General features: G+C 44.5%; 1 protein-coding gene across 3 annotated transcripts in view; it reads left to right on the top strand.

Annotated features, from left to right (window-relative positions):
• Positions 1–24047, top strand: part of HTT (huntingtin) — a 318202-nt gene that overhangs the window by 203077 nt on the left and 91078 nt on the right. For all 3 annotated transcript variants that reach the window (XM_073000994.2, XM_073000995.2, XM_073000993.2), the window contains 2 exons: positions 3655–3834; positions 5016–5192. In XM_073000994.2, the coding sequence (XP_072857095.2) occupies positions 3655–3834; positions 5016–5192 (357 nt within the window). The remainder of the gene's footprint in view (positions 1–3654; positions 3835–5015; positions 5193–24047) is intronic.

Below are 24047 nucleotides of genomic sequence, written 5' to 3'. Positions count from 1 at the left end.
TCCTCAGCAACAAAAGCTCCCACTAAGCGCCAGATGTCTACCAAAGCCTCTTCAGCTCCAGAGCCTTCTCCACCTAAAAGAAGCAAACACCATAAATCCAAATCTATAGCCATACCTCAAACAATCTCAGCAACTGTCTGAGTCAATTTCAGTTGGTTCTCCTTCTGATGATGATGGACTCCTGTCTCATCAACCTTTTTCTCAGTCACTGGAATGGGATCACAGAGTCAACTGTCTGACATCCTCTCCCTCCAGTCTGCAACACTCCATTCCTTCAAGCATCCTCTCTGTTGTTGCTTCGCCTGAAGGAGTCCATTCCGAACAGCTTGACACAGTTCCCCATTTGGTACCGTTGGATCGCCCACTGATCCTTATGCAGAGAAATCGACAACAACAGTCTCACAAGCCACCTGCTCCATCACGTGTGGCTCAGACCCATGTTCAACACGCTCATCGGGTTACCATTTGCCCCGACCAGTGTTCTCTCAGACAGACTGCACCTATCAGTTGACCAGGCACTTCACCCGGTTCAATCGTACCATCTAGCAGTTGCCCTTGCTTTCAACAACCATCGCTGTCGAAATGACCATATCATCAAGACACTTATGGACCTCAATCTGCTCCCTACCTGGCACCTAAGAAACCCAGAATGGCCGAGCAACATTCTTCGTCAGGTGATGCTTTTGCCTTCCACTATTTCCCTGCCAACCCAGATAATGGAAATCATTCCTCACGCTCGGCATCTCCAGCGTCTATATATTTCACTGCTCTGCCACCGCATCACCAACCTCCATTTAAACATCACAGAGACACAGGCTCTGCCATCAATGATCCTCAATATCCATCCTAGTCCATGGACGCCTGCTCCATCCCCCTGCCTCCACAGGATCTCCATCCGCCAGTAAATCTGAAACATGTTGGGAACCCAACACCATTACAATACTGGGAACCCAACACCATTACAATACTGGGTTCGACACCAAGGTCCACTCATACCATACAAAGTTCATGGACATTCAACTAACATCTTTTTGATGTTGAGGGCTCTCGACACCGACAAATGTCCATGGATATGCCACCTCCATCTATATCGAGTGATAACCACCAGTACTATGACATTCAACCTCTCAGCACCGAAATCGATTGACATTCCGTCGACTCCCGATGCAACCTCGAAGGTTCTGATCATGGATCTCGATCTCAGACTCCATCGGTATTACTCACCTCACCAGAATCTGACATTGTCAGTGCTGACCCACCGTCACCAGCAGAAGATTTTCAGACTTATGCCCAACTTATGATCCATATGGCTAAGTCCCTTGACCTCCAAATTCACCGTCCATCAATGGAACCAGCCAATCATCTGTATGATCCAATCTCTAAGGACACAACTACTCCGGTACACATATCAAAGTTGCCATCCTTTCTTAGTACTGCATAACGATCTTGGACGAAACCAGCCTCCTCACATAGGATGTCAAAACAAATCTATAATCTCTGTAGAGTCCATGACCCAGGAGCCATTTTCCTCCTGAAACAACCAGCTCCAAACTCTATATTTGTCAAAGCCTCACAGTTGAGATCTCGACACCAACACTCATACCACCAAATAAGGATAGTCGGAGAGGTGGGGCTTTGTTGTGGAGGTGCCAGCAACTCCAGAGAAGAGCTCTCTGGAAAAACTGGTCCGGGAACCGTCTGGTCCGGGATCCCCCTTTTGAAATGGGAATCGAAGGAGAGTCTAGAAGAAGTCTCTCTGAAGCAGATGGTGAGCGGCAGAAGGAGAAGAATGGGAGGCAGACCCGGACTTTTTCCCTCTGAAGAAATCACCGTGCACGGACCGGAGCGGGCGCCATCTTTGGCACTGAGCCGCGAGGAACCCTTTACCGGGGAAGAGGAGAGGAATCAATATAAACTAATAATATATAACAAGTAAGTAAGCCGAAGCCTGTGATTTATGAAGCAGCTTCATTAAGCTGAAAATAAGAATGAAAATATTTGGCTGAAAGAAGAAAAGCAGCGGCGGGTTTATCTTATCAGTCTGACTCAAAAGCGAAACCAAAGCTTCTCCAGGTGAACTCTTAAAACACCAGGCTGATTCTAAAGCCAAGAGAGTGAGACGGATAAATAAATCTTATGTTTCGGGAAAAGAATCCCCAGTCCTCCGCAGTCTCTCATCAGACGTCCGCCATCTCCCCCACCTGCCACACCACCTCACGCAGAACAACTCCCAGGTCCTCCACCCGGACTTACCTGTTCTGCATCTGGTAGCGTGGAGTATTCACCCTCGCTAATGAATGTTTTCCATCAAGCCAAAAAACCGTCTACCAGGAAAGCCTACCTACATAAATGGAGAACATTTAAATCATTCACTGAAGCTTCCTCACTACCTTCTCTCAATCCATCACTCACCACCTCTGTTTCTTACTCCATCTCAAGTCCAACGGCCTTTCCATCTCATTCTTAAGAGTGTACCTTTCTTATCAACCTCCAAATTCTCCAGCAGCTAATTTCTTCAGACATTCAACACTAAAATGTTTTCTTAAAGGTCTTTCTCATATGTACCCAGATACTCGACCACCTTCTCCACAATGGTTGCTAACTCTGCTTCTGAAACAAGTTACCTAAGCAGCTTTCGAGCCTTTAGCTACAACTGATCTACAGCTCCTCACCTTTAAAAAAGGTTTCCTTGTAGCTATCACTTCAGCTCACTGAGCTAGCAGCTTAGCAGCTCTGCGTTCTAACAATCCTTACTTAGAGTTTTTTTCCCAATAAGGTGAAGTTATCCATGGATATTTCCTTCCTTCCCAAAGTGGTATCTCAATTTCATCACTCCCAACCGATCGTTCTTCCTTCATTCTTTCCATCACCTTCTTCACATCAAGAGAGACTTCTCCATACGTTGGACATCAGACAAGTCCTTGCCATCTGTCTCCAACGTACCCAACCTTTTAGACAGTTACCTCATCTTTTCATAAACCATCAACTACCTACTAAAGGTCATCAGGTAACTTCCCAGACTATATCTATTTGGGTCGCCTCGACCATCCATTTGGCATACCAATGCGCTCGACAACCAGTCCCTAGAGTGATTCGCCCTCACTTCACTAAGGCAGTGGCAGCTTCTACAGCTTTTCTTTGTGGTGTACCTCTCCCAGACGTCTGTGCTTCTGCCACTTCAGCACAGCCGTCCCCTTTCATCACCTCCGGCAAAAGTCTGATGCGGCCTTTAAACGTGCAGTTCTAGTCTCTACCTTGGTGTGACAACTTTCCTCCAGGTAAGACAGCTTACTAGTCACCCAGGGTGTGATTCACGGAGGCCACGAAGAACGACAGGTTACCCACCTGTTATTTAGCTCTTCGAGTGGACCTCTGTGATTCACACATCCGGCCCGACCTCCCCTCTGTTACACCATTCTGCTTACTACTAAGCGGCGGTTGACACAACTGAAAGGAGAGGCTTTGTGCCAAGGTACTTATATGGGGGGGGGGGAGTCTACACTAATGTGTTTTTTTGTTACCGCAGAAGCTCTAGAATCTTCCGATGAGGCTCCGCACATACGCGGATCACCCAGGGTGTGATTCACAGAGGTCCACTCAAAGAATTACAATTACAGGTGGGTAATCTGTCAATTATGTTATATTCTTTTTTAGTGTCAAAACCTGCATGACTCAGAACATTTAACCTGGCTGACAGTGAATCATGTACAAGATCTTATTAATCTCTCTCATGAACCTCCAGTGCAAGATTTCATTAGTGCCATTCACAGGAATTCTGCAGCAAGTGGTCTTTTCATCCAAGCAATTCAGTCACGGTGTGAGAACTTCACAGCTGTAAGTTGTTTGGAGTTTTAAAACGTACGCATTTGCTTTTATTTTGGTGACTAACTCAGGAGTTAGATTCCCCTCTATGCCTTGTAGGAGAAAAGCCAGCCTGTGTGGTCTTGGGCAAGCTACATGGTCCCAGAGCACCACTAGAAGAAGGAATTGGTCAACCACTTCTGAGTATTTATATCTATTAAACCCTGGAAGGGGTTGCTATAAGTCAGAATTAACTCAGTGGCACATAATTATTGCTGTAACCCATACTGACTGTGTGTCACTTGTTTGCTATGAAGAGTAAAATGTTAATGGGTAGAGGTATACAGCCCATTTTAGACACTGAGACTATTGAAGTATATGGATATTATTTACTTTATTTCATTTCATTTTATTAAATTACCATTGGAGTTTCTGTGAGTACTTTTGGATCCATAAGTGTAGACACATGCACCCAAAGCTATAAACATAGTCTTGAAGGGGAAGTGCAGCTGATTCTAGAACCAGCTGAATACCATGGCTGGAGAAATCACTTCCTAACATGTTTGTTTGTTTGTTTGTTTAATTAATTAATTAATTAATTTCTGTACCGGTACCATCTGGCAACCCAAGCCACTCTAGACAGTTTACAAAATATTGTGTTTCAGTTGATTGTTGTTGTTGTTCCTATGTGCTGTCAAGTTGCATCTGACTTATGGCAACCTTAATAAGGTTTTCAAGGTATGTGAGATATTTAAGGAGTTGTTTTACCAGTTCTGTTACTCATGGTCCTAATGAGTTTCCATGATTGTGTAAGGACTTGAACCGAGGTTTTGTAAGTTTTAGTCCAACACTTCATTGACTCAGCATGCTGGATCTCAGTTTATTAGCCTCCATTTATTTCCTTCAGGCTGTTCTAGAGTAAATTAAAAAAGAGGTAACAATTGGGTTGTCGTCATCAGTTTGGGAGAAGGAAACAAAACATAAAGAGAAACTTGCAGGAAAATTACAACTTGTGTTGAGTTTTTTGTTAATACCTGTAAACCTTACCCTTGAATCTCACCCTTTATGTTAATACATGTAAATCTTACCCGTTACTTTGTGTAACCACTGAGGAATAAATTTAATTTGGCAGTTTTTGACTTTTATGAGTTAATTGCCTTTTGAAAATTTAGTCTGAAAAAGGTTTCTAATTGTATTTTTTAATTTCTGTTTAGCCAACTGCAGTAAAGAAGACATTACAGTGCTTAGAGGGGATTCATCTGAGCCAGTCTGGTGCTGTATTAATACTGTATGTGGACAAGCTTTTATGCACTCCATTCCGTGTGCTCGCTCGCATGGTTGACACCCTTGCTTGCCGTCGAGTGGAAATGCTTTTAGCTGCAACTGTCCAGGTACCTGAATATGTTCTTGTATTCATGTATGCTTCATATATCAATGTTTCTGAGAAAGCAGAATAGTCAGACATAGAATATTAATTACATGGCAGTTGGCCAATTACTCAAATTTGGCTGATGCAGTTAGTTAACTGCAGTCCATGGAAGCTTATGGCAGTAAGACTTTGTAGCCTTTAAAATGCTATAGGATTCATAGTTGTTGTTTTTAAAGGCTATTATTTATTCAATATTTATTTATTTAAAATATTTTTACACTGCCTTTCTCCTTTAAAAGGACCCAAGGCGGCTTACAACAATGAAATACAATATTTAAAGTTGAAAACAATAAACTTAAAATGGTGGTTAACATAATTGAAAATCAATATTTTAAAATTATGAATAAGGAGGTATCTTACATTAATCAACAGGCAATATTAAGGCAAACATCAATGAGTATACAAAAATTTTAAAAAGTTCACTTTGAGATTAAAACACTATTTATTTATTTAATAATAATAATAATAATAATAATAATAATAATAATAATAATAATAATAATAATAATAATAATAATAATTTATTGTCATTGTAAGTATATACACAGTATACCCATACAACGAAATTCACAGACACCCAGAGACCAGACACATGCACACACATAAAATTCCCCAAACACTCCCCACCCACTAAAAGTCCCCCACTAAAAATACAAACATCTACACCGCAGGCCAAGTAACACAGTCCAACTAATTATTCACTACTGGTGGTCTTTAAGGTCATTATTAATTACAATTATAGCTCTGGGATAAAAACTATTGAGAAAACGTGTGGTCCGAGTCTTAATTGTTCTATATCTTCTGCCAGATGGTAACAGTTCAAAAAAAAAGTTATAAGCAGGATGGGAAGAGTCCCTCAGGATGCTGTGTGACTTCCTTAGACAGCGGGATGTGAAGATGTCATCCAGGGTTGGTAGCTGGAGCCCGATGATATTCTGGGCAATTTTAATGGTTCTCTGTAGAGCTTTTTTGTCCGCTACAGAGCTACTCCCAAACCATGCCAGAATGCCATAGGTTAGGACACTCTCAATGGTGCTACGATAGTATGACAGAAGTAAATGCTGAGATAAATTTAACTTGCCGAGCATTCTCAGGAAATACAGCCTCTTCTGTGCCTTCTTCATTAGCATGTTGGCATTTATAGTCCATGAGAGGTCCTCTGAGATGTAAGTACCTAGAAATTTAAAACTACCAACTCTCTCCACTTCCTCACTATTTATGTACAGTGGTAAATATACATTTCTCTTTCTCCTAAAATCAATTCTGAGTTCTTTAGTTTTTTTGATGTTAAGTATGAGATGATTTTCTTTACACCATAGTATCAACCTTTGTACTTCCTTTCTATAAGCAGACTCATTGTTCTTATTTATGAGCCCCACCACTGTCGTATCATCCGCAAATTTAATAATTGCATTGGTGTTATACATTGGGGTGCAATCATGTGTGTACAGGGAATAGAGGAAGAGACTTAGCACACAGCCCTGGGAAGCTCCTGTACTTAGTACTGTGACAAACCCAGACCTACTGGGATCTGCCACACAGTTACACTAAGCTGCCACCAACCATTCCCTTCAAGAAGTCACACAGACCAGGGATGGATTTTTAAACAATAAAAAGAATAAGGTTTATTTAAATACACACAGGGAAAAATAAAACAATCAGGTGAATAAATAAAGTAACGTGGCTTATTCTCACTCATACAAGCATACAGTTTGGTTCACCCAGAACCCTTAACTTGAAGCACAGACCCTGAACCTATCAGTTCTGGCTAACCAACAGACACCTGAACCTATCAGGTTGGTACTCTGACACACAGTAGTACCCTGTCTGACACACAGACTCCCACAACAGCTTCTTCTTCCCAGCTGCTGCTTCGTCACAACCCAGTGTCTCTCAGCATCTCTCCCTCACCACACAGGTTTCACATATTTATACAGTACAGCCCCTCCTCCTGATGTCCCGCCTTCCACTCCCCATAGGATGGAACTTTCCCTCCAAACCCATGACAGACAGGTAACATCAGTGCTGTATGTAACACCTCCCCTCTTTATAAGTTGTTTTGTAGGGGGAAAGCTAAGGTGCTTTTCACCAAAAAACAACCTGTATAAAATACACAACAACAGTTATACATACCATATAATACTTACTTATCCTTACACTCTAAGTTAACCATAGCAAATAGGCATTTAAACATTTACCATATACATTACATCAATTTACCTTTATTCATACAAACCAATTCAAAACCAGGTACATTTAACTTTTGTCATCATATTATACACATAGTCCATGTTCTTTCGCCGTCTTCATTCTTCAGGTCTTCTTGATAAGGCGTCAGCAACACAGTTCACTGACCCTCGGACCACCTTTACTTCAAAGTCATAGTCCTGTAGGTTTAAAGCCCACCTCATAAGTTTGCTATTGTGGCTTTTCATTGTCTTTAACCATTGCAATGGTGAATGGTCAGTACACAGAATAAAATGTCTTCCCCAGATGTAAGGCTTGGCCTTCTGGATCGCGTAGACTATGGCCAAACACTCCTTCTCCACGGTTGCCAAATGTCTCTCACCTTTTTGAAGTTTCCTACTCAGGTAGGACACTGGATGCTGGTCACCATTCTCATCCTCCTGGCACAGAACTGCTCCTACCCCGCTGTTAGACGCATCGGTGTAGATGATGAACTCCCGGTCGAAGTCTGGAGCATGCAGGACAGGATAGTTGGTTAACGCCTCCTTCAACCTCTGGAACGCCGCCTCACAGTCGCTGGTCCACGAGATGCGGTCATCAGCCTTCTTCCTCGTCAGATCGGTCAGCGGAGCCGCAATCTCGCTAAACCTCGGGATGAACTTTCTGTAGTAGCCCACCAACCCAAGAAATGATTTGACCTTTTTCTTGGTGTTGGGTCTAGGCCAATCACGAACAGCTTCTATTTTGGCCTCCAGGGGTTTTATCATTCCTCCCCCTACCATGTGACCCAAGTATTTTATTTCTGGGCTACCCAGCTGACACTTGCTGGCCTTTACTGTTAGCCCTGCCGCACTTAACCTCTGCAGCACTAACTCCAGGTGTAACAGGTGATCTTCCCAGGTATTACTGAAGATCCCTATGTCGTCAATGTAGGCCACTGTAAAGTCACTGAGCCCTGCCAAGGTCTGGTCCATCAGCCTTTGGAATGTGGCTGGTGCATTTCTGAGACCAAAGCTCAGGACTCGAAACTCATAGAGACCAAAAGGGCTGCAAAAGGCAGTCTTTTCTTGATCCCTGGGATCAATTCTTAATTGCCAATATCCCTTTACCAGGTCCAATGATGAGATGAACCGACAACCCCCTATGGTTTCAATCAGGTTGTCTAGCCTGGGCATTGGGTAGGCATCAGGAGTTGTTACACGGTTTAATTTCCTGTAATCGACACAAAACCTAATGCTCCCATCAGGCTTGTCCACAAGGACTATCGGAGAGGACCAAGGACTAGAAGAGGGGACGATTATGTTCTCCCTCAGCATCTCGTCCAGCTCCTTCCGCACCTTGTCCCTATAGGGTCCCGTTACTCGGTATGGGGATACTGCCTGCGGGGGTGCATCCCCTGTGTGGATCCGATGCATCACTCCCTTCACTATCCCCGGCTTGTTGGAAAACACCTGTTGATATTTACTAAGCAGCATTTTTAGTTCTTGCTGCTGGTCTTGGGTGAGTGCAGGACTGATCTTTACCTCCTCTGGGTTGTATTTTACTTCCCCTCTACCCTCCCAGAAGGGTAATTCAGCTTCCTCACTCTCAGCTGCTTTTATCGCGAATAAAACCCTCTGTTCCCCTTGTTACATACAGCACTGATGTTACCTGTCTGTCATGGGTTTGGAGGGAAAGTTCCATCCTATGGGGAGTGGAAGGCGGGACATCAGGAGGAGGGGCTGTACTGTATAAATATGTGAAGCCTGTGTGGTGAAGGACACACACTAAGGAGATGCTGAGAGACACTGGGTTGTGACGAAGCAGCAGCTGGGGAGAAGAAGCTGTTGTGGGAGTCTGTGTGTCAGACAGGGTACTACTGTGTGTCAGAGTACCAACCTGATAGGTTCAGGTGTCTGCTGGTTAGCCAGAACTGATAGGTTCAGGGTCTGTGCTTTAAGTTAAGGTTCTGGGTGAACCAAACTGTGTGTATGTATGAGTGAGAATAAGCCACGTTACTTTATTTTATTCACCTGATAGTTTTATTTACCCTGTTTGTATTTAAATAAACCTTATTCTTTTTATTGTTTAAAAATCCATCCCTGGTCTGTGTGACTTCTTATAGGGAATGGTTGGTGGCAGCTTAGTGTAACTGTGTGACAGATACCAGTAGGTCTGGGTTTGTCACATTGATTGGTGTCCAGCGTGTGGGATACGACTGGTCCAGTTGTCCAGTGGTCCAGCAAAGCCTTGGCAGGTGTGCCCAGAGCAAGGGGGGTCTAGTCAGGGACGGTCTGAGGCGCGTAGGTAATCTTCTAGGTGTACCTCACGGGGAGGTGCGCTAGTAGAAGAACGTGCCAACTGGGGAGACTTAGATTAAGGTGCTCTGAGGCAGCCTAGTTTTGGCGGGAAAAAGCTGAGGCAAAACTGCGTAGCAACAGTGATCTAGCTTGCCAGCTGAGAGGCCCAGCAGAGGGGGGTAGGCTCCAACTCGATACTGTTGCAAGTTAGTGCTGAAGAACAGCAATCTCTAGGGAAAGCTGGTTCTGAGGCAAGAGGAAAAAAGTGGTCGTTTTATTTTGAGGCTTGACTTTTTAAAGCAGCCTGTTCTGAGGGGGGATTATGCCCTTGACTCGAAGCCAGATAGCAGACATGAGTGAAGTGAAAGACCCCCAGATTGACCAAGGTTCTGAGGATGAATTTGGCTCAGTGCAAGGTGACAGCACAGGAGAGCAGAACCCAGAACTCAGAAAATTGCTCATAGCCCAACAGCATGAACTGAGGATGAGGCAGTTTGAAGTGGAGGAAAGGGAAAGGGAAAGGCAAATTGAAATGGAGGAAAGGGAAAGAGAGAAACAAAGGCAATTTGAATTAGAGAGAGAGAGAATGGAGAGGGAGGAAAGATTGGAGAGAGAGAGAATGGCGTTTGAATTAAGAAAACTGGAACTGATGAACAAGAACAATAATAACAATAGGGATTCTGAGGGAGGCCAATTGTCTAAGGCTGACCTGAAGAAATTCCCTGTGTACCACAAGGGAGATTGTCCTGAGGTGTTCTTTTCCTTAGTGGAAAGAGCGTTTGTGGACTTCTCAGTGAGGGAAACTGAGAAGATGACCATCATGCGATCTTTAATCAGTGGTAGCCTGGCTGAGGTCTATGCCGAGATGCCTGAGGAACTGATGAAAGATTTTGCAGAGTTTAAAAAACTGGTGTTTGCCAGACATGGGATAAATGCAGAGCAGCTGAGACAAAGATTCAGGTCCCTCACAAAAAAGCCAGAGCAGACTTTTACCCAAGTGGGGGCCCAATTGGTGAGGCTGCTTGAGAAATGGCTGTCGCAGGAGGGGACAGAGACCTATGAACAGCTTAAAGACTTGATAGCCCTGGAACAGTTCTATTCAGTCCTGCATGGGGAATTGAAATTCCAGGTGAGGGAAAGGAAACCGAAATCTGTGGCAGAAGCCGCAGAGGTCGCAGATTTTATCTCCCAAATAAGAAAGCCCTTGGGTGAGGGGAAATCTGTAGGTAAACCCAAAGAAACCTACAGCAAGTACTCTCAGGGACCAGGGAAAAGCCAGCAAGGGGGAGGGGCCCATGGTGAAGGGAAGCCCTCAGACATGAAACAAAGACCTCAGATTTTGGAGGGAAAACCAAAACAAGATGAGAGAGAATCAAAATACACCAGAAAATGCTATTTCTGTCAGGGAAAGGGTCATCTAATCTCAGAGTGTGAGAAATTAAAGCAGCTAAAAGGAATGGTGCCTCAGAATTCTAGTGGGACCAAGCCAAAAGCTGTGTTCTGTGTCCAGAAAGAGCAAAGCTCAGTGTCACTGAGGGAGCCTGTTGCCATGGCTACTCAGTCTGGAACAGCTACCTCTGCTGATCAGGCTGAGGAAAATGGTCCTCTTATAGAAGTAAAGCGCTGCTTGCTGGTGAAAACAGATTCCCAGTTGTTTGAGACAGCAGGGGTGGACGTAGGAATACTTGGCCATCAGTATCGGGGGCTGCGGGACACTTGTTCCCAGGTGACCCTGTGCCATCCAGATATTATTCCTAGGGAGTATATAATCCCAAATGAGAGCATGAAGGTGGCAGGGATTGAGGGGCAGGTAATCTCTCTGCCAGTAGCAGAGGTACCTGTCAACTTTCAAGGCTGGAGGGGAGCTTGGCGGCTAGCGATTTCATCGACTCTGCCAGCAGCCGTGCTCGTGGGAAATGACCTGGCTGAACATGTGAAACGGGTGCTAGTGATTACACGCTCACAAGCCACCACAGGAACAGTTCAGGGGGGTAATGATGAGCCAGAGACGGAAGCAGAGGGGAGTTCAGAAGCTGTGGTGGAAACCTTAACCACAGACAGCAGATTTGGACAGGAGCAAAAGGCAGACGCCACTCTCCAAAAGTGTTTTGAACAGGTGACTGACGCCCAGCTAACACCTGAAACCCCAGTGAGATTTCTGGAGAAAAAGGGGATTTTATATAGAGAAACCCTGAGGAATATCTCAAAAGGGGGAGATGGGATCAGAAGTCAGCTGGTGGTACCTGAAAAGTATCGCCCCATGATCTTACAAAGGGGTCACTCTGACATGTTTGCTGCACACTTAGGGGTGAAAGAGCCCCTTGATTTGATCAAACAAAAGTGGGAGCAGATCACCCAGGATGACCCACAAGACGTTGTGACATACATAGACACCTTGATGAATGACCTAAAGAGAAATCTAGAGCTGGCAGCAGAAAACCTGCAAGCTCAGAAGGTCAGACAGAAAACATGGTATGACCACAAAGCTAGAGAGAGGCACTTTGACCCAGGGGAGGAAGTGCTTTGGCTTAGGCCCTGCAGAGAGAACAAACTGCAGCTCAAATGGGCAGGACCATATAGGGTCATTTCCAAGATGTCAGACCTGAACTACCTAATAGAGCAGGAGGAGAACCAAGCAAGGAGGGTGGTTCATGTGTATGCCCTAAAACCCTACTACAGAGGGGAACAGAGGGTTTTATTCGCGATAAAAGCAGCTGAGAGTGAGGAAGCGGAATTACCCTTCTGGGAGGGTAGAGGGGAAGTAAAATACAACCCAGAGGAGGTAAAGATCAGTCCTGCACTCACCCAAGACCAGCAGCAAGAACTAAAAATGCTGCTTAGTAAATATCAACAGGTGTTTTCCAACAAGCCGGGGATAGTGAAGGGAGTGATGCATCGGATCCACACAGGAGATGCACCCCCGCAGGCAGTATCCCCATACCGAGTAACGGGACCCTATAGGGACAAGGTGCGGAAGGAGCTGGACGAGATGCTGAGGGAGAATATAATCGTCCCCTCTTCTAGTCCTTGGTCCTCTCCAATAGTCCTTGTGGACAAGCCTGATGGGAGCATTAGGTTTTGTGTTGATTACAGGAAATTAAACCGTGTAACCACTCCTGATGCCTACCCAATGCCCAGGCTAGACAACCTGATTGAAACCATAGGGGGTTGTCGGTTCATCTCATCATTGGACCTGGTAAAGGGATATTGGCAATTAAGAATTGATCCCAGGGATCAAGAAAAAACTGCCTTTTGCAGCCCTTTTGGTCTCTATGAGTTTCGAGTCCTGAGCTTTGGTCTCAGAAATGCACCAGCCACATTCCAAAGGCTGATGGACCAGACCTTGGCAGGGCTCAGTGACTTGACAGTGGCCTACATTGACGACATAGGGATCTTCAGTAATACCTGGGAAGATCACCTGATACACCTGGAGTTAGTGCTGCAGAGGTTAAGTGCAGCAGGGCTAACAGTAAAGGCCAGCAAGTGTCAGCTGGGTAGCCCAGAAATAAAATACTTGGGTCACATGGTAGGGGGAGGAATGATAAAACCCCTGGAGGCCAAAATAGAAGCAGTTCGTGATTGGCCTAGACCCAACACCAAGAAAAAGGTCAAATCATTTCTTGGGTTGGTGGGCTACTACAGAAAGTTCATCCCGAGGTTTAGCGAGATTGCGGCTCCGCTGACCGATCTGACGAAGAAGACGGCTGATGACCGCATCCCGTGGACCAGCGACTGTGAGGCGGCGTTCCAGAGGTTGAAGGAGGCGTTAATCAACTATCCTGTCCTGCGTGCTCCAGACTTCGACCGGGAGTTCATCATCTACACCGATGCGTCTAACAGCGGGGTAGGAGCAGTTCTGTGCCAGGAGGATGAGAATGGTGACCAGCATCCAGTGTCCTACCTGAGTAGGAAACTTCAAAAAGGTGAGAGACATTTGGCAACCGTGGAGAAGGAGTGTTTGGCCATAGTCTACGCGATCCAGAAGGCCAAGCCTTACATCTGGGGAAGACATTTTATTCTGTGTACTGACCATTCACCATTGCAATGGTTAAAGACAATGAAAACCCACAATAGCAAACTTATGAGGTGGGCTTTAAACCTACAGGACTATGACTTTGAAGTGAAGGTGGTCAGAGGGTCAGTGAACTGTGTTGCTGACGCCTTATCAAGAAGACCTGAAGAATGAAGACGGCGAAAGAACATGGACTATGTGTATATAATGCTGATAAAAAGTAAAATGTACCTGGTTTTGAATTTGGTTTGTATTAATAAAGGTAAATTGATGTACTGTATATGGTAAAATGTTTAAATGCATATTTGCTATGGTTAACTTGGAGTGTAAGTATGAGTAAGTATAATATGGTATGTATAACTGTTTTTGTGTATTTTACCCAGGTTGTTTTTTGGTGAAAAGCACCTTAGCTTTCCCCCTACAAAACAACTTGTAAAGAGGGGAGGTGTTACATACAGCACTGATGTTACCTGTCTGTCATGGGTTTGGAGGGAAAGTTCCATCCTATGGGGAGTGGAAGGCGGGACATCAGGAGGAGGGGCTGTACTGTATAAATATGTGAAGCCTGTGTGGTGAAGGACACACACTAAGGAGATGCTGAGAGACACTGGGTTGTGACGAAGCAGCAGCTGGGGAGAAGAAGCTGTTGTGGGAGTCTGTGTGTCAGACAGGGTACTACTGTGTGTCAGAGTACCAACCTGATAGGTTCAGGTGTCTGTTGGTTAGCCAGAACTGATAGGTTCAGGGTCTGTGCTTTAAGTTAAGGTTCTGGGTGAACCAAACTGTGTGTATGTATGAGTGAGAATAAGCCACGTTACTTTATTTTATTCACCTGATTGTTTTATTTACCCTGTTTGTATTTAAATAAACCTTATTCTTTTTATTGTTTAAAAATCCATCCCTGGTCTGTGTGACTTCTTATAGGGAATGGTTGGTGGCAGCTTAGTGTAACTGTGTGACAGATCCCAGTAGGTCTGGGTTTGTCACACCCCTCTGTAGTAGGGTTTTAGGGCATTCACATGAACCACCCTCCTTGCTTGGTTCTCCTCCTGCTCTATTAGGTAGTTCAGGTCTGACATCTTGGAAATGACCCTATATGGTCCTGCCCATTTGAGCTGCAGTTTATTCTCTCTGCAGGGCCTAAGCCAAAGCACTTCCTCCCCTGGGTCAAAGTGCCTCTCTCTAGCTTTGTGGTCATACCATGTTTTCTGTCTGACCTTCTGAGCTTGCAGGTTTTCTGCTGCCAGCTCTAGATTTCTCCTTAGGTCATTCATCAAGGTGTCTATGTAAGTCACAACGTCTTGTGGGTCATCCTGGGTGATCTGCTCCCAATTTTGTTTGATCAAATCAAGGGGCCCTTTCACCCTTCTCCCAAATAGAAGTTCAAATGGACTGAACCCGGTACTGGCTTGTGGCACTGATCGATAAGCAAACAAAAGGGATTGCAGCTTCTGGTCCCAATTGTTTGGATTCTCTGCCAAGTAAGCCCTAATCATGCGCATTAGAGTCCCATTGAACTTCTCAGTTAACCCATTACTTTCAGGATGATAAGCAGTGGTTTCCTTGTGCTTAATTCCACAGATTTGCCATAAGCGTTTCATGAGCTTTGATGTGAACGATGCGCCCAAATCTGTGATTATCTCTGAGGCAAATCCCATCCTGGACATATACCCCACCAAAGCATCGGCCACTGTGTTAGTTTCAATGTTAGTCAAGGGTATGGCTTCAGGATACCTTGTGGCATGGTCCACAATTGTTAGAATGAACCTGTTCCCCCTCTTTGTGGCCTTGGGCAAAGGTCCCACAATATCCACCCCTATGCATTTGAACGGAGTGTCAATCACAGGCAAAGGGCACAACTTTGCTTTGGTCCTGTCGCGGTTATTCCCCTGCCTTTGACACACATCACATTGCTTACAGAACTCCCTGATCTGCTTCCCTATGTCAGGCCAGTAGAAATTCTGTGTGATTCTCTGCTGTGTTTTGTTCACCCCTAAGTGTGCAGCAAACATGTCAGAGTGCCCCCTTTGTAAGATCATGGGGCGATACTTTTCAGGTACCACCAGCTGACTTCTGATCCCATCTCCCCCTTTTGAGATATTCCTCAGGGTTTCTCTATATAAAATCCCCTTTTTCTCCAGAAATCTCACTGGGGTTTCAGGTGTTAGCTGGGCGTCAGTCACCTGTTCAAAACACTTTTGGAGAGTGGCGTCTGCCTTTTGCTCCTGTCCAAATCTGCTGTCTGTGGTTAAGGTTTCCACCACAGCTTCTGAACTCCCCTCTGCTTCCGTCTCTGGCTCATCATTACCCCCCTGAACTGTCCCTGTGGTGGCTTGTGAACGTGTAATCACTAGCACCCGTTTCACATGTTCAGCCAGGTCATTTCCTACGAGCACGGCTGCTGGCAGAGTCGATGAAATCGCTAGCCGCCAAGCTCCCCTCCAGCCTTGAAAGTTGACAGGTACCTCTGCTACTGGCAGAGAGATTACCTGCCCCTCAATCCCTGCCACCTTCATGCTCTCATTTGGGATTATAAACTCCCTAGGGATGATATCTGGATGGCACAGGGTTACCTGGGAACAAGTGTCCCGCAGCCCCCTATACTGACGGTCAAGTATTCCTACGTCCACCCCTGCTGTCTCAAACAACTGAGAATCTGTTTTTACCAGCAAGCAGCGCTTTACCTCCACAAGAGGACCATTTTCCTCAGCCTGATCAGCAGAGGTAGCTGTTCCAGACTGAGTAGCCATGGCAACAGGCTCCCTCTGTGACACTGAGCCTTGCTCTTTCTGGACACAGAACACAGCTTTTGGCTTGGTCCCACTAGAATTCTGAGGCACCATTCCTTTTAGCTGCTTTAATTTCTCACACTCTGAGATTAGATGACCCTTTCCCTGACAGAAATAACATTTTCTGGTGTATTTTGATTCTCTCTCATCTTGTTTTGATTTTCCCTCCAAAATCTGAGGTCTTGGTTTCATGTCTGAGGGCTTCCCTTCACCATGGGCCCCTCCCCCTTGCTGGCTTTTCCCTGGTCCCTGAGAGTACTTGCTGTAGGTTTCTTTGGGTTTACCTACAGATTTCCCCTCACCCAAGGGCTTTCTTATTTGAGAAATAAAATCTGCGATCTCTGCGGCTTCTGCCACAGATTTCGGTTTCCTTTCCCTCACCTGGAATTTCAATTCCCCATGCAGGACTGAATAGAACTGTTCCAGTGCTATCAAGTCTTTAAGCTGCTCATAGGTCTCTGTCCCTTCCTGCGATAGCCATTTCTCAAGCAGCCTCACCAATTGGTCCCCCACTTGGGTAAAAGTCTGTTCTGGTTTTTTTGTGAGGGACCTGAATCTTTGTCTCAGCTGCTCTGCATTTATCCCATGTCTGGCAAACACCAGTTTTTTAAACTCTGCAAAATCTTTCATCAGTTCCTCAGGCATCTCGGCATAAACCTCAGCCAGGCTACCACTGATTAAAGACCGCATGATAGTCATCTTCTCAGTTTCCCTCACTGAGAAGTCCACAAACGCTCTTTCCACTAAGGAAAAGAACACCTCAGGACAATCTCCCTTGTGGTACACAGGGAATTTCTTCAGGTCAGCTTTAGACAGTTGGCCTCCCTCAGAATCCCTATTATTATTATTGTTCTGATTCATCAGTTCCAATTTTTTTAATTCAAACGCCATTTTCTCTCTCTGCAATTCCAATTCAATTCTCTGTCTCTCTAATCTTTCTTCCTTTTCCATCCTCTCTATTTCAAATTGCCGCTGTTTCTCTCTTTCCCTTTCCTCCATTTCCCTCACCCTCAGTTCATGCTGTTGGGCTAGGAGTATTTTTCTGAGTTCTGGGTTCTGCTCTCCTGTGCTGTCACCCTGCACTGAGCCAAATTCATCCTCAGAACCTTGGTCAATCTGGGGGTCTTTCACTTCACTCATCTCGGCCATCTGGCTTCGAGTCAAGGGCATAATCCCCCCTCAGAACAGGCTGCTTTAAAAGTCAAGCCTCAAAATAAAACGACCACTTTTTTCCTCTTGCCTCAGAACCAGCTTTCCCTAGAGATTGCTGCTGTTCTTCAGCACTACTTGCAACAGTATCGAGTCAGAGCCTACCCCCCTCTGCTGGGCCTCTCAGCTGGCAAGCTAGCTCGCTGTTGCTACGCAGTTTTGCCTCAGCTTTTTCCCGCCAAAACTAGGCTGCCTCAGAGCACCTTAATCTAAGTCTCCCCAGTTGGCACGTTCTTCTACTAGCGCACCTCCCCGTGAGGTACACCTAGAAGATTACCTACGCGCCTCAGACTGTCCCTGACTAGACCCCCCTTGCTCTGGGCACACTTGCCAAGGCTTTGCTGGACCACTGGACAACTGGACCAGTCGTATCCCACACGCTGGACACCAATCAATGTGACAAACCCAGACCTACTGGGATCTGCCACACAGTTACACTAAGCTGCCACCAACCATTCCCTTCAAGAAGTCACACAGACCAGGGATGGATTTTTAAACAATAAAAAGAATAAGGTTTATTTAAATACACACAGGGAAAAATAAAACAATCAGGTGAATAAATAAAGTAACGTGGCTTATTCTCACTCATACAAGCATACAGTTTGGTTCACCCTTAACTTGAAGCACAGACCCTGAACCTATCAGTTCTGGCTAACCAACAGACACCTGAACCTATCAGGTTGGTACTCTGACACACAGTAGTACCCTGTCTGACACACAGACTCCCACAACAGCTTCTTCTTCCCAGCTGCTGCTTCGTCACAACCCAGTGTCTCTCAGCATCTCTCCCTCACCACACAGGTTTCACATATTTATACAGTACAGCCCCTCCTCCTGATGTCCCGCCTTCCACTCCCCATAGGATGGAACTTTCCCTCCAAACCCATGACAGACAGGTAACATCAGTGCTGTATGTAACAAGTACCAGGGTAGAAGAATGGTGAGATCCCATCCTTACTGACTGTGGCCTATCTGTTAGAAAATCCTTTATCCACATGCAGATCTCCTGAGGTAATCCCAGGTTGATCATTTTAAAAATCAACCTATTTAAAAAACAACCTATTTATTTATTTATCTATTTATCTATCTATTTATTTATATATTTATTTATTTATTTAACTTACATGCCTCCCACTCTATTCAAAGGTCTCTGGGCAGCTTACAACAGTTAAAATACAATAAAAGATAAAATGATTAAAAGGCAATTAAAATAGATACTTTAAAAATTGCCATCAGGACCCACAGTTGATGTTATTTCAATTAAAAGTAGTACTAAATAATCCAGTCAAAGCAGTAATGCATAGCAATCTATCTAAAAATCACACAAGAACAATGAATAAAGAGGCAGCTTACCTCAGTTGAAAAGCATTATTAATGCAAAGATCAATCTATACAAACATGTTTTAAAATGTCACTCTGAGAGGAAAATGCAAGTAGTACTAGCAGCCTAGTCAAAGCAGTAATGCATAACAATCACACACCGGTAGCTGGTTACTGAGGAAAGGCTTGCCTGAAGAGAAAGGCCTTTGCCTACTTGCGGAAGGCTAGCAAAGATGGAGCCAGTCTGGCCTCCTGTGGGAGGGACTTCCAAAGTCTGGGATCAGCAAAAGAGAAGCCTCTCTCCCGATTATCTTAATACCCAAGCTGGCTCATAATGAGAGATACGGTCTTTGAGACAGCTTCGACCCAGGCCATTTAGACCTTTATAGGTTAAAGTTTCCTGACAGTTTCCAAAGGCAGCCCCACAGGAACGCATTACAGTAATCCATCTGGGAAGTAACTAAGGCATATATTACAGTGGCCAGATCATATCTCTCAAGAAACGGATGTAGCTGGCTCACTAGTTTTAATTGTGCAAATACACTCTGGCCACCGCTGAGACCTGGATACCCAGGTTCAAGGATGAATTCAGAATCACCCGCAAGCTGTGCTGCGTACATATTTTTTTAATGGGAATGTGATCGCATCCAGTACAGTCTCCATCCCTATTCCTTGATCTGCCTTTTGACTGACCAGGAGCACCTCTGTTTTGTCTGGATTAAGTTTCATTTTATTCACCGTCATCCAATTCATTGCTGATACTAGACACTGATCTAGAGCCGAAGTAGCTTCCTTGCATTTAGGTGGCAAGGAGAGGTAGAGTTGGGTGTTGTTTGCATATTGGTGGCACAGAACCCCAAAACTCCATATAATCTCTCCCAGTGGTTTCATGTTAGGAGACAAAGAGACATAGGAGACAAAACAGAGTCCCGAGGGACCCCACAGGTCAACGGCCAAGGTTTTGAACAGGAGTCCAAAGCTCCACTTTCTGAGTTCTCCAGGAAGGACTATAGCCACCGTAAAACAGTGTCCCCAAGTCCCATTCCAGAGAGACGGGGCAGGAGGATACTGTGGTAAATAGTATCAAAAGCCACTGAGAGGTTTAGCAAAACCTACAGGGAATAGATCCCCTATCCATTTCCCAATGTAGGTAATCTACCAAAGTCATCTCTGTCCCATAATCAGGCCTGAAGCCAGATTGAAATGGGTCTAGATACTCTGTCTCATCTAGGAACCTCTGGAGCTTGGGAGGCCACAACCCACTCTAGTACCTTCCCCAAGAATGGGATATTAGATACTGTTTGGTAATTATTCATTATTGTGGGATCCAGGAAGGGCTTTTTTAAAAAAAAACAATGGTCTTACTATTGCTTCCTTTAAGCAAGATGGGATCCTACCCTGTTGCAAGGAGGCATTCACCACTCATCCTAACCAATCAACCATTCCCTTTCTGGCAGCTTTTATGAGCCGGGAAGGATAAGGATCCAGAAGGCATGTGGTAGCCTTCACTTCTCCAAGGATCCTGACCACATAATCAGGCTGCAGCATCTGAAATTCATCAATTAACATTGGGGAAGCGGGGGGCCACTGTTTCATTCACAGGACCTGCAACAGCTATAACATCCAAGTGAGAGCAGATCTGAGAGATTCTGCCTTCAAAGTGTTGTGCAGATTTTTCACAGCGAGCAACAGTGTCGTCTGCTGAGTTCTCTGTGAAAGTTGCAGAGGGCAAGCATCCTTTAGTAACGAAGGTCAGAAGATTTACCATTCATCTAATATGTAGAATTGCATGTCATATTACTTACGAAGGATAAGCAATTTGCTGCCCCCTTCCTCATATGCATATATTCCCACATCTCTTTCCCACTGTTTCAGATTGTACCAACACTCCCTCATTAATCTTAATAAAAAGTCCAGATAGCATTATTACTTTGATTATTCTTTAAACTTATCTTGAGCCACATGTCACTGGAAGAACAGATTTGTTTCATGGAATAGTTCTTCTCTGAAGTCTTTATGCCTAACAGGTTTTACTAAAAATTATTCTAGAGGCAAATGATTTTGGTGGGAAGCCTGACCCCAAGCAAATTGCATATGCTTAAAGGGCATGACTGCCATCTTTCTTCATGGTTCTTTCATTGCAGCAAGAGGATTGGGAGCATTCGCCGTCTCTTGCATGAGCCAAGTGAACTATTCGTTAACATGCCTTTATTTTTTTGTCTCTCCTTTTTCCCCCAATTGTGCTATTACTGTTATACTCTTAATATTATTTCCATTTGTGTAGCTTCTTTTGTGAGTTTTCTTTGAGATGATTTCCCTTGTGCACATTATCAGGCATTCTGTAAATCCCCTAACTCAGCTATGGTCTTAAGAGACCCCTTTTGGAAATGCTGTGTGAAAGTTAAGTTGCCCCACTATGGATAGACATTCCATGTATCTCTTGGATCCAGGGAAAAGCCATCTGGCAAAGTCACAATTTCCTTTGGCAAACTCATCACAATTGCTCTTAAAATTATTTATTTTATTTATGGTCTACCTTTCCTCCAGTATGGGGATGCAAGGCAGCTATCCTGTCTTTGAGTTTTTTCAGGTAGCTAGCACCTTTGCTAAGCAGGTACTGAAAGGATGCCAAAGCACCATCTGGTGAAATTTAGCAATGGATGTCACTCCTTATTAAAGAGAGCTGCATTGATCATCCTGTACTTCAGTACCAGCTGAACCAGTCCTAACATCCATGATTCTATTATCAGTTCTGAACAGCATTAGCATTCCTTCCTAAAGGCAAATATGTCAGATGTATTTAATTTCCCAGTCCGTCTGTAGAATACATCATGTGGAAAATTGGTTTCAGAGTATCATAGAATTATTGAGTTGAATTATTGACAGTGAAAAACTTGAAATAGTTAGCAATGTTGTATACCTTGATTCAGTCATTAATCCAAATAGAGACTGCAGCCAAGAAATCAGAAGAAGGCTGAAACTCAGGGCAGCAATAAAGGAATTAGAAAAGCTCATCAAGTTTAAGGATGTGTTACTAGAGACCAGGACCAAGATCATCCACACTATTGTATTCACAACCAGTGTGTGGGTATGAACACGGGGCAATGAGGGAAATTGACAGAAAATAAACTGATGAATTTGAATTATGGTGCTGGAGGAGAGCTTTCCAAATATGCCAGTCCACCAGAAGGATGAACAAATGGGTTCCAGATAAAATCAAACATGAACTTTCGCTGGAACCAAGAATGATGAAACTCTGGCTGTCATACTTTGAGCACACCATGAGAAGGCAAGATTTAGTAGAAAAGTCAATAATGCTGAGAAAGGTTGAAGGCAGCAGGATAATAAGACCAAATATAAGATGGATTGACTCCCTTAAGGAAGCCACAGTCTTGAGTTTATAAAAGCTGAGTAGGGCTGTTGAAGGACATTTTGAATATAGTTCAGAACAAAACAGTAATGATAACAAACTGGAGTGTGTGATGATTTCTCAGTCCAGTGGATACATGGATGAAGTGGAATGATTATCTCAGTCCATTTCAGTCTGGTCTCAGGTTTGGTTGTGGGATGGAGACAGGTTTGTGGCCCTTTCTGCTGACACACGAGCCAAAGGTTGCCAGATCACTACTCCTCCCACGCAGCCAAACCTCAGGAGGTGGCTGCAGCCAGTACTGGTGCTTCGGCAGGCAGATCTGGAGCAACTGATGATGGCAGCGGAGGGGCCTTGAGGCCCCTCCATGCCAGGATTCCCCCTTGCGCTGCCACTTCCGGTTCTGGGTCCGCCACCCACTGTTTTTCCCCCCAGTTTGGGCACATGAGCCCCAAAAGGTTCACCACCACTGCCCTAGTGGATGACGTATGCTAAGAACCGGATGGGGGAAGAGGTGTCCCTGTTGGTTCTGATGGACCTCTCAGTATCTTTTGATACCCTCAACCATGGTATTTTTCTGGGCTGGCTCTCTAGGATGGGACGTACAGGATCTATTTACAATATAGTCCTTCCTAGAAGGAAATACTCAGAAGGTGGTAATGGGGGACTTCTGTTTGATGCTCTGGCCATTAGCTTGTGGCATCCCTCATGGTTCTGTTTTGTCCCCTGTGCTATTTAATGAAACTGCTGGAAGACGTTATCCATAGTTCTGGAGACTGGTGCCATCAGTATGCTGATGATACCCAACTTTATTGTTCCTTTCCATCCAAATCCAAGGAACTATTTCAGTTCTAAACCAATGCCTGGTGTAATGGACTGGCTCAGGGCAAACAGATTGAAATATAATCCGAACAAGGATGTGGCACTCCTGGTCAACTAAAAGAGAGATGAAGCAGTACTGTGTTGGATTGAGAATATTCCCCCTGAAAGCTCAGGCGCACAGTTCAGATGTGTTCCTGAATTCATCTCTGAGCCTGGTCTCCTTGAGATGCCTGGTTGGGCTATAGTGACATATGCCTTAGTTCAGGGGTGGGCAATTAATTTCTGTAGGGTGGCCACATGAAAAATCTGAACTGTATTCAGGGCCCGAACCAACTTTACTTAAAAATAAAATGAAACAGTGATGTTATGATTGTTTTTATTTTAAACTTGTTAATCTTCACAAATACTAAAGAGGTTTTTTGCTGTATGTTAAAGATAAGCAACTGATCAACTCTAGACAAAAAGCTATAAATGTTTTTGATGTTCCAACTGTTTTTTGAGCTCTTTGGCCGTGTTCTGAAGGTTGTTCTTCCTGACGTTTCGCCAGTCTCTGTGGCCAGCATCTTCAGAGGACTGGAGTAGGAACTCAGTCCATGCTCTGTTGCTGTTTGTTGGATAGTTGAGTATTTATAGCTGTTGGAACAGCTTTTGTCCTTTTCAGGAGATAGGGTGATCAGGTGATCACCCACACAGACTGGTACCTACACAAAAACTCCAACAACCACTCATGACAAAAAAGGCATAATCAAAATACTGGTAGACCATGCAAATCGGAACTGTGAAGCTCAATTTCGCAGCACCAAACTCAACCATCTGAATTGGGCCCTAC

Source organism: Pogona vitticeps, chromosome 5 (genome assembly GCF_051106095.1).
Source record: "Pogona vitticeps strain Pit_001003342236 chromosome 5, PviZW2.1, whole genome shotgun sequence".
Taxonomy (NCBI): Eukaryota; Metazoa; Chordata; class Lepidosauria; order Squamata; family Agamidae; genus Pogona; species Pogona vitticeps.
Note: the sequence above shows the minus strand (reverse complement) of the source record. Positions and strands in the feature narration are given on the sequence as shown.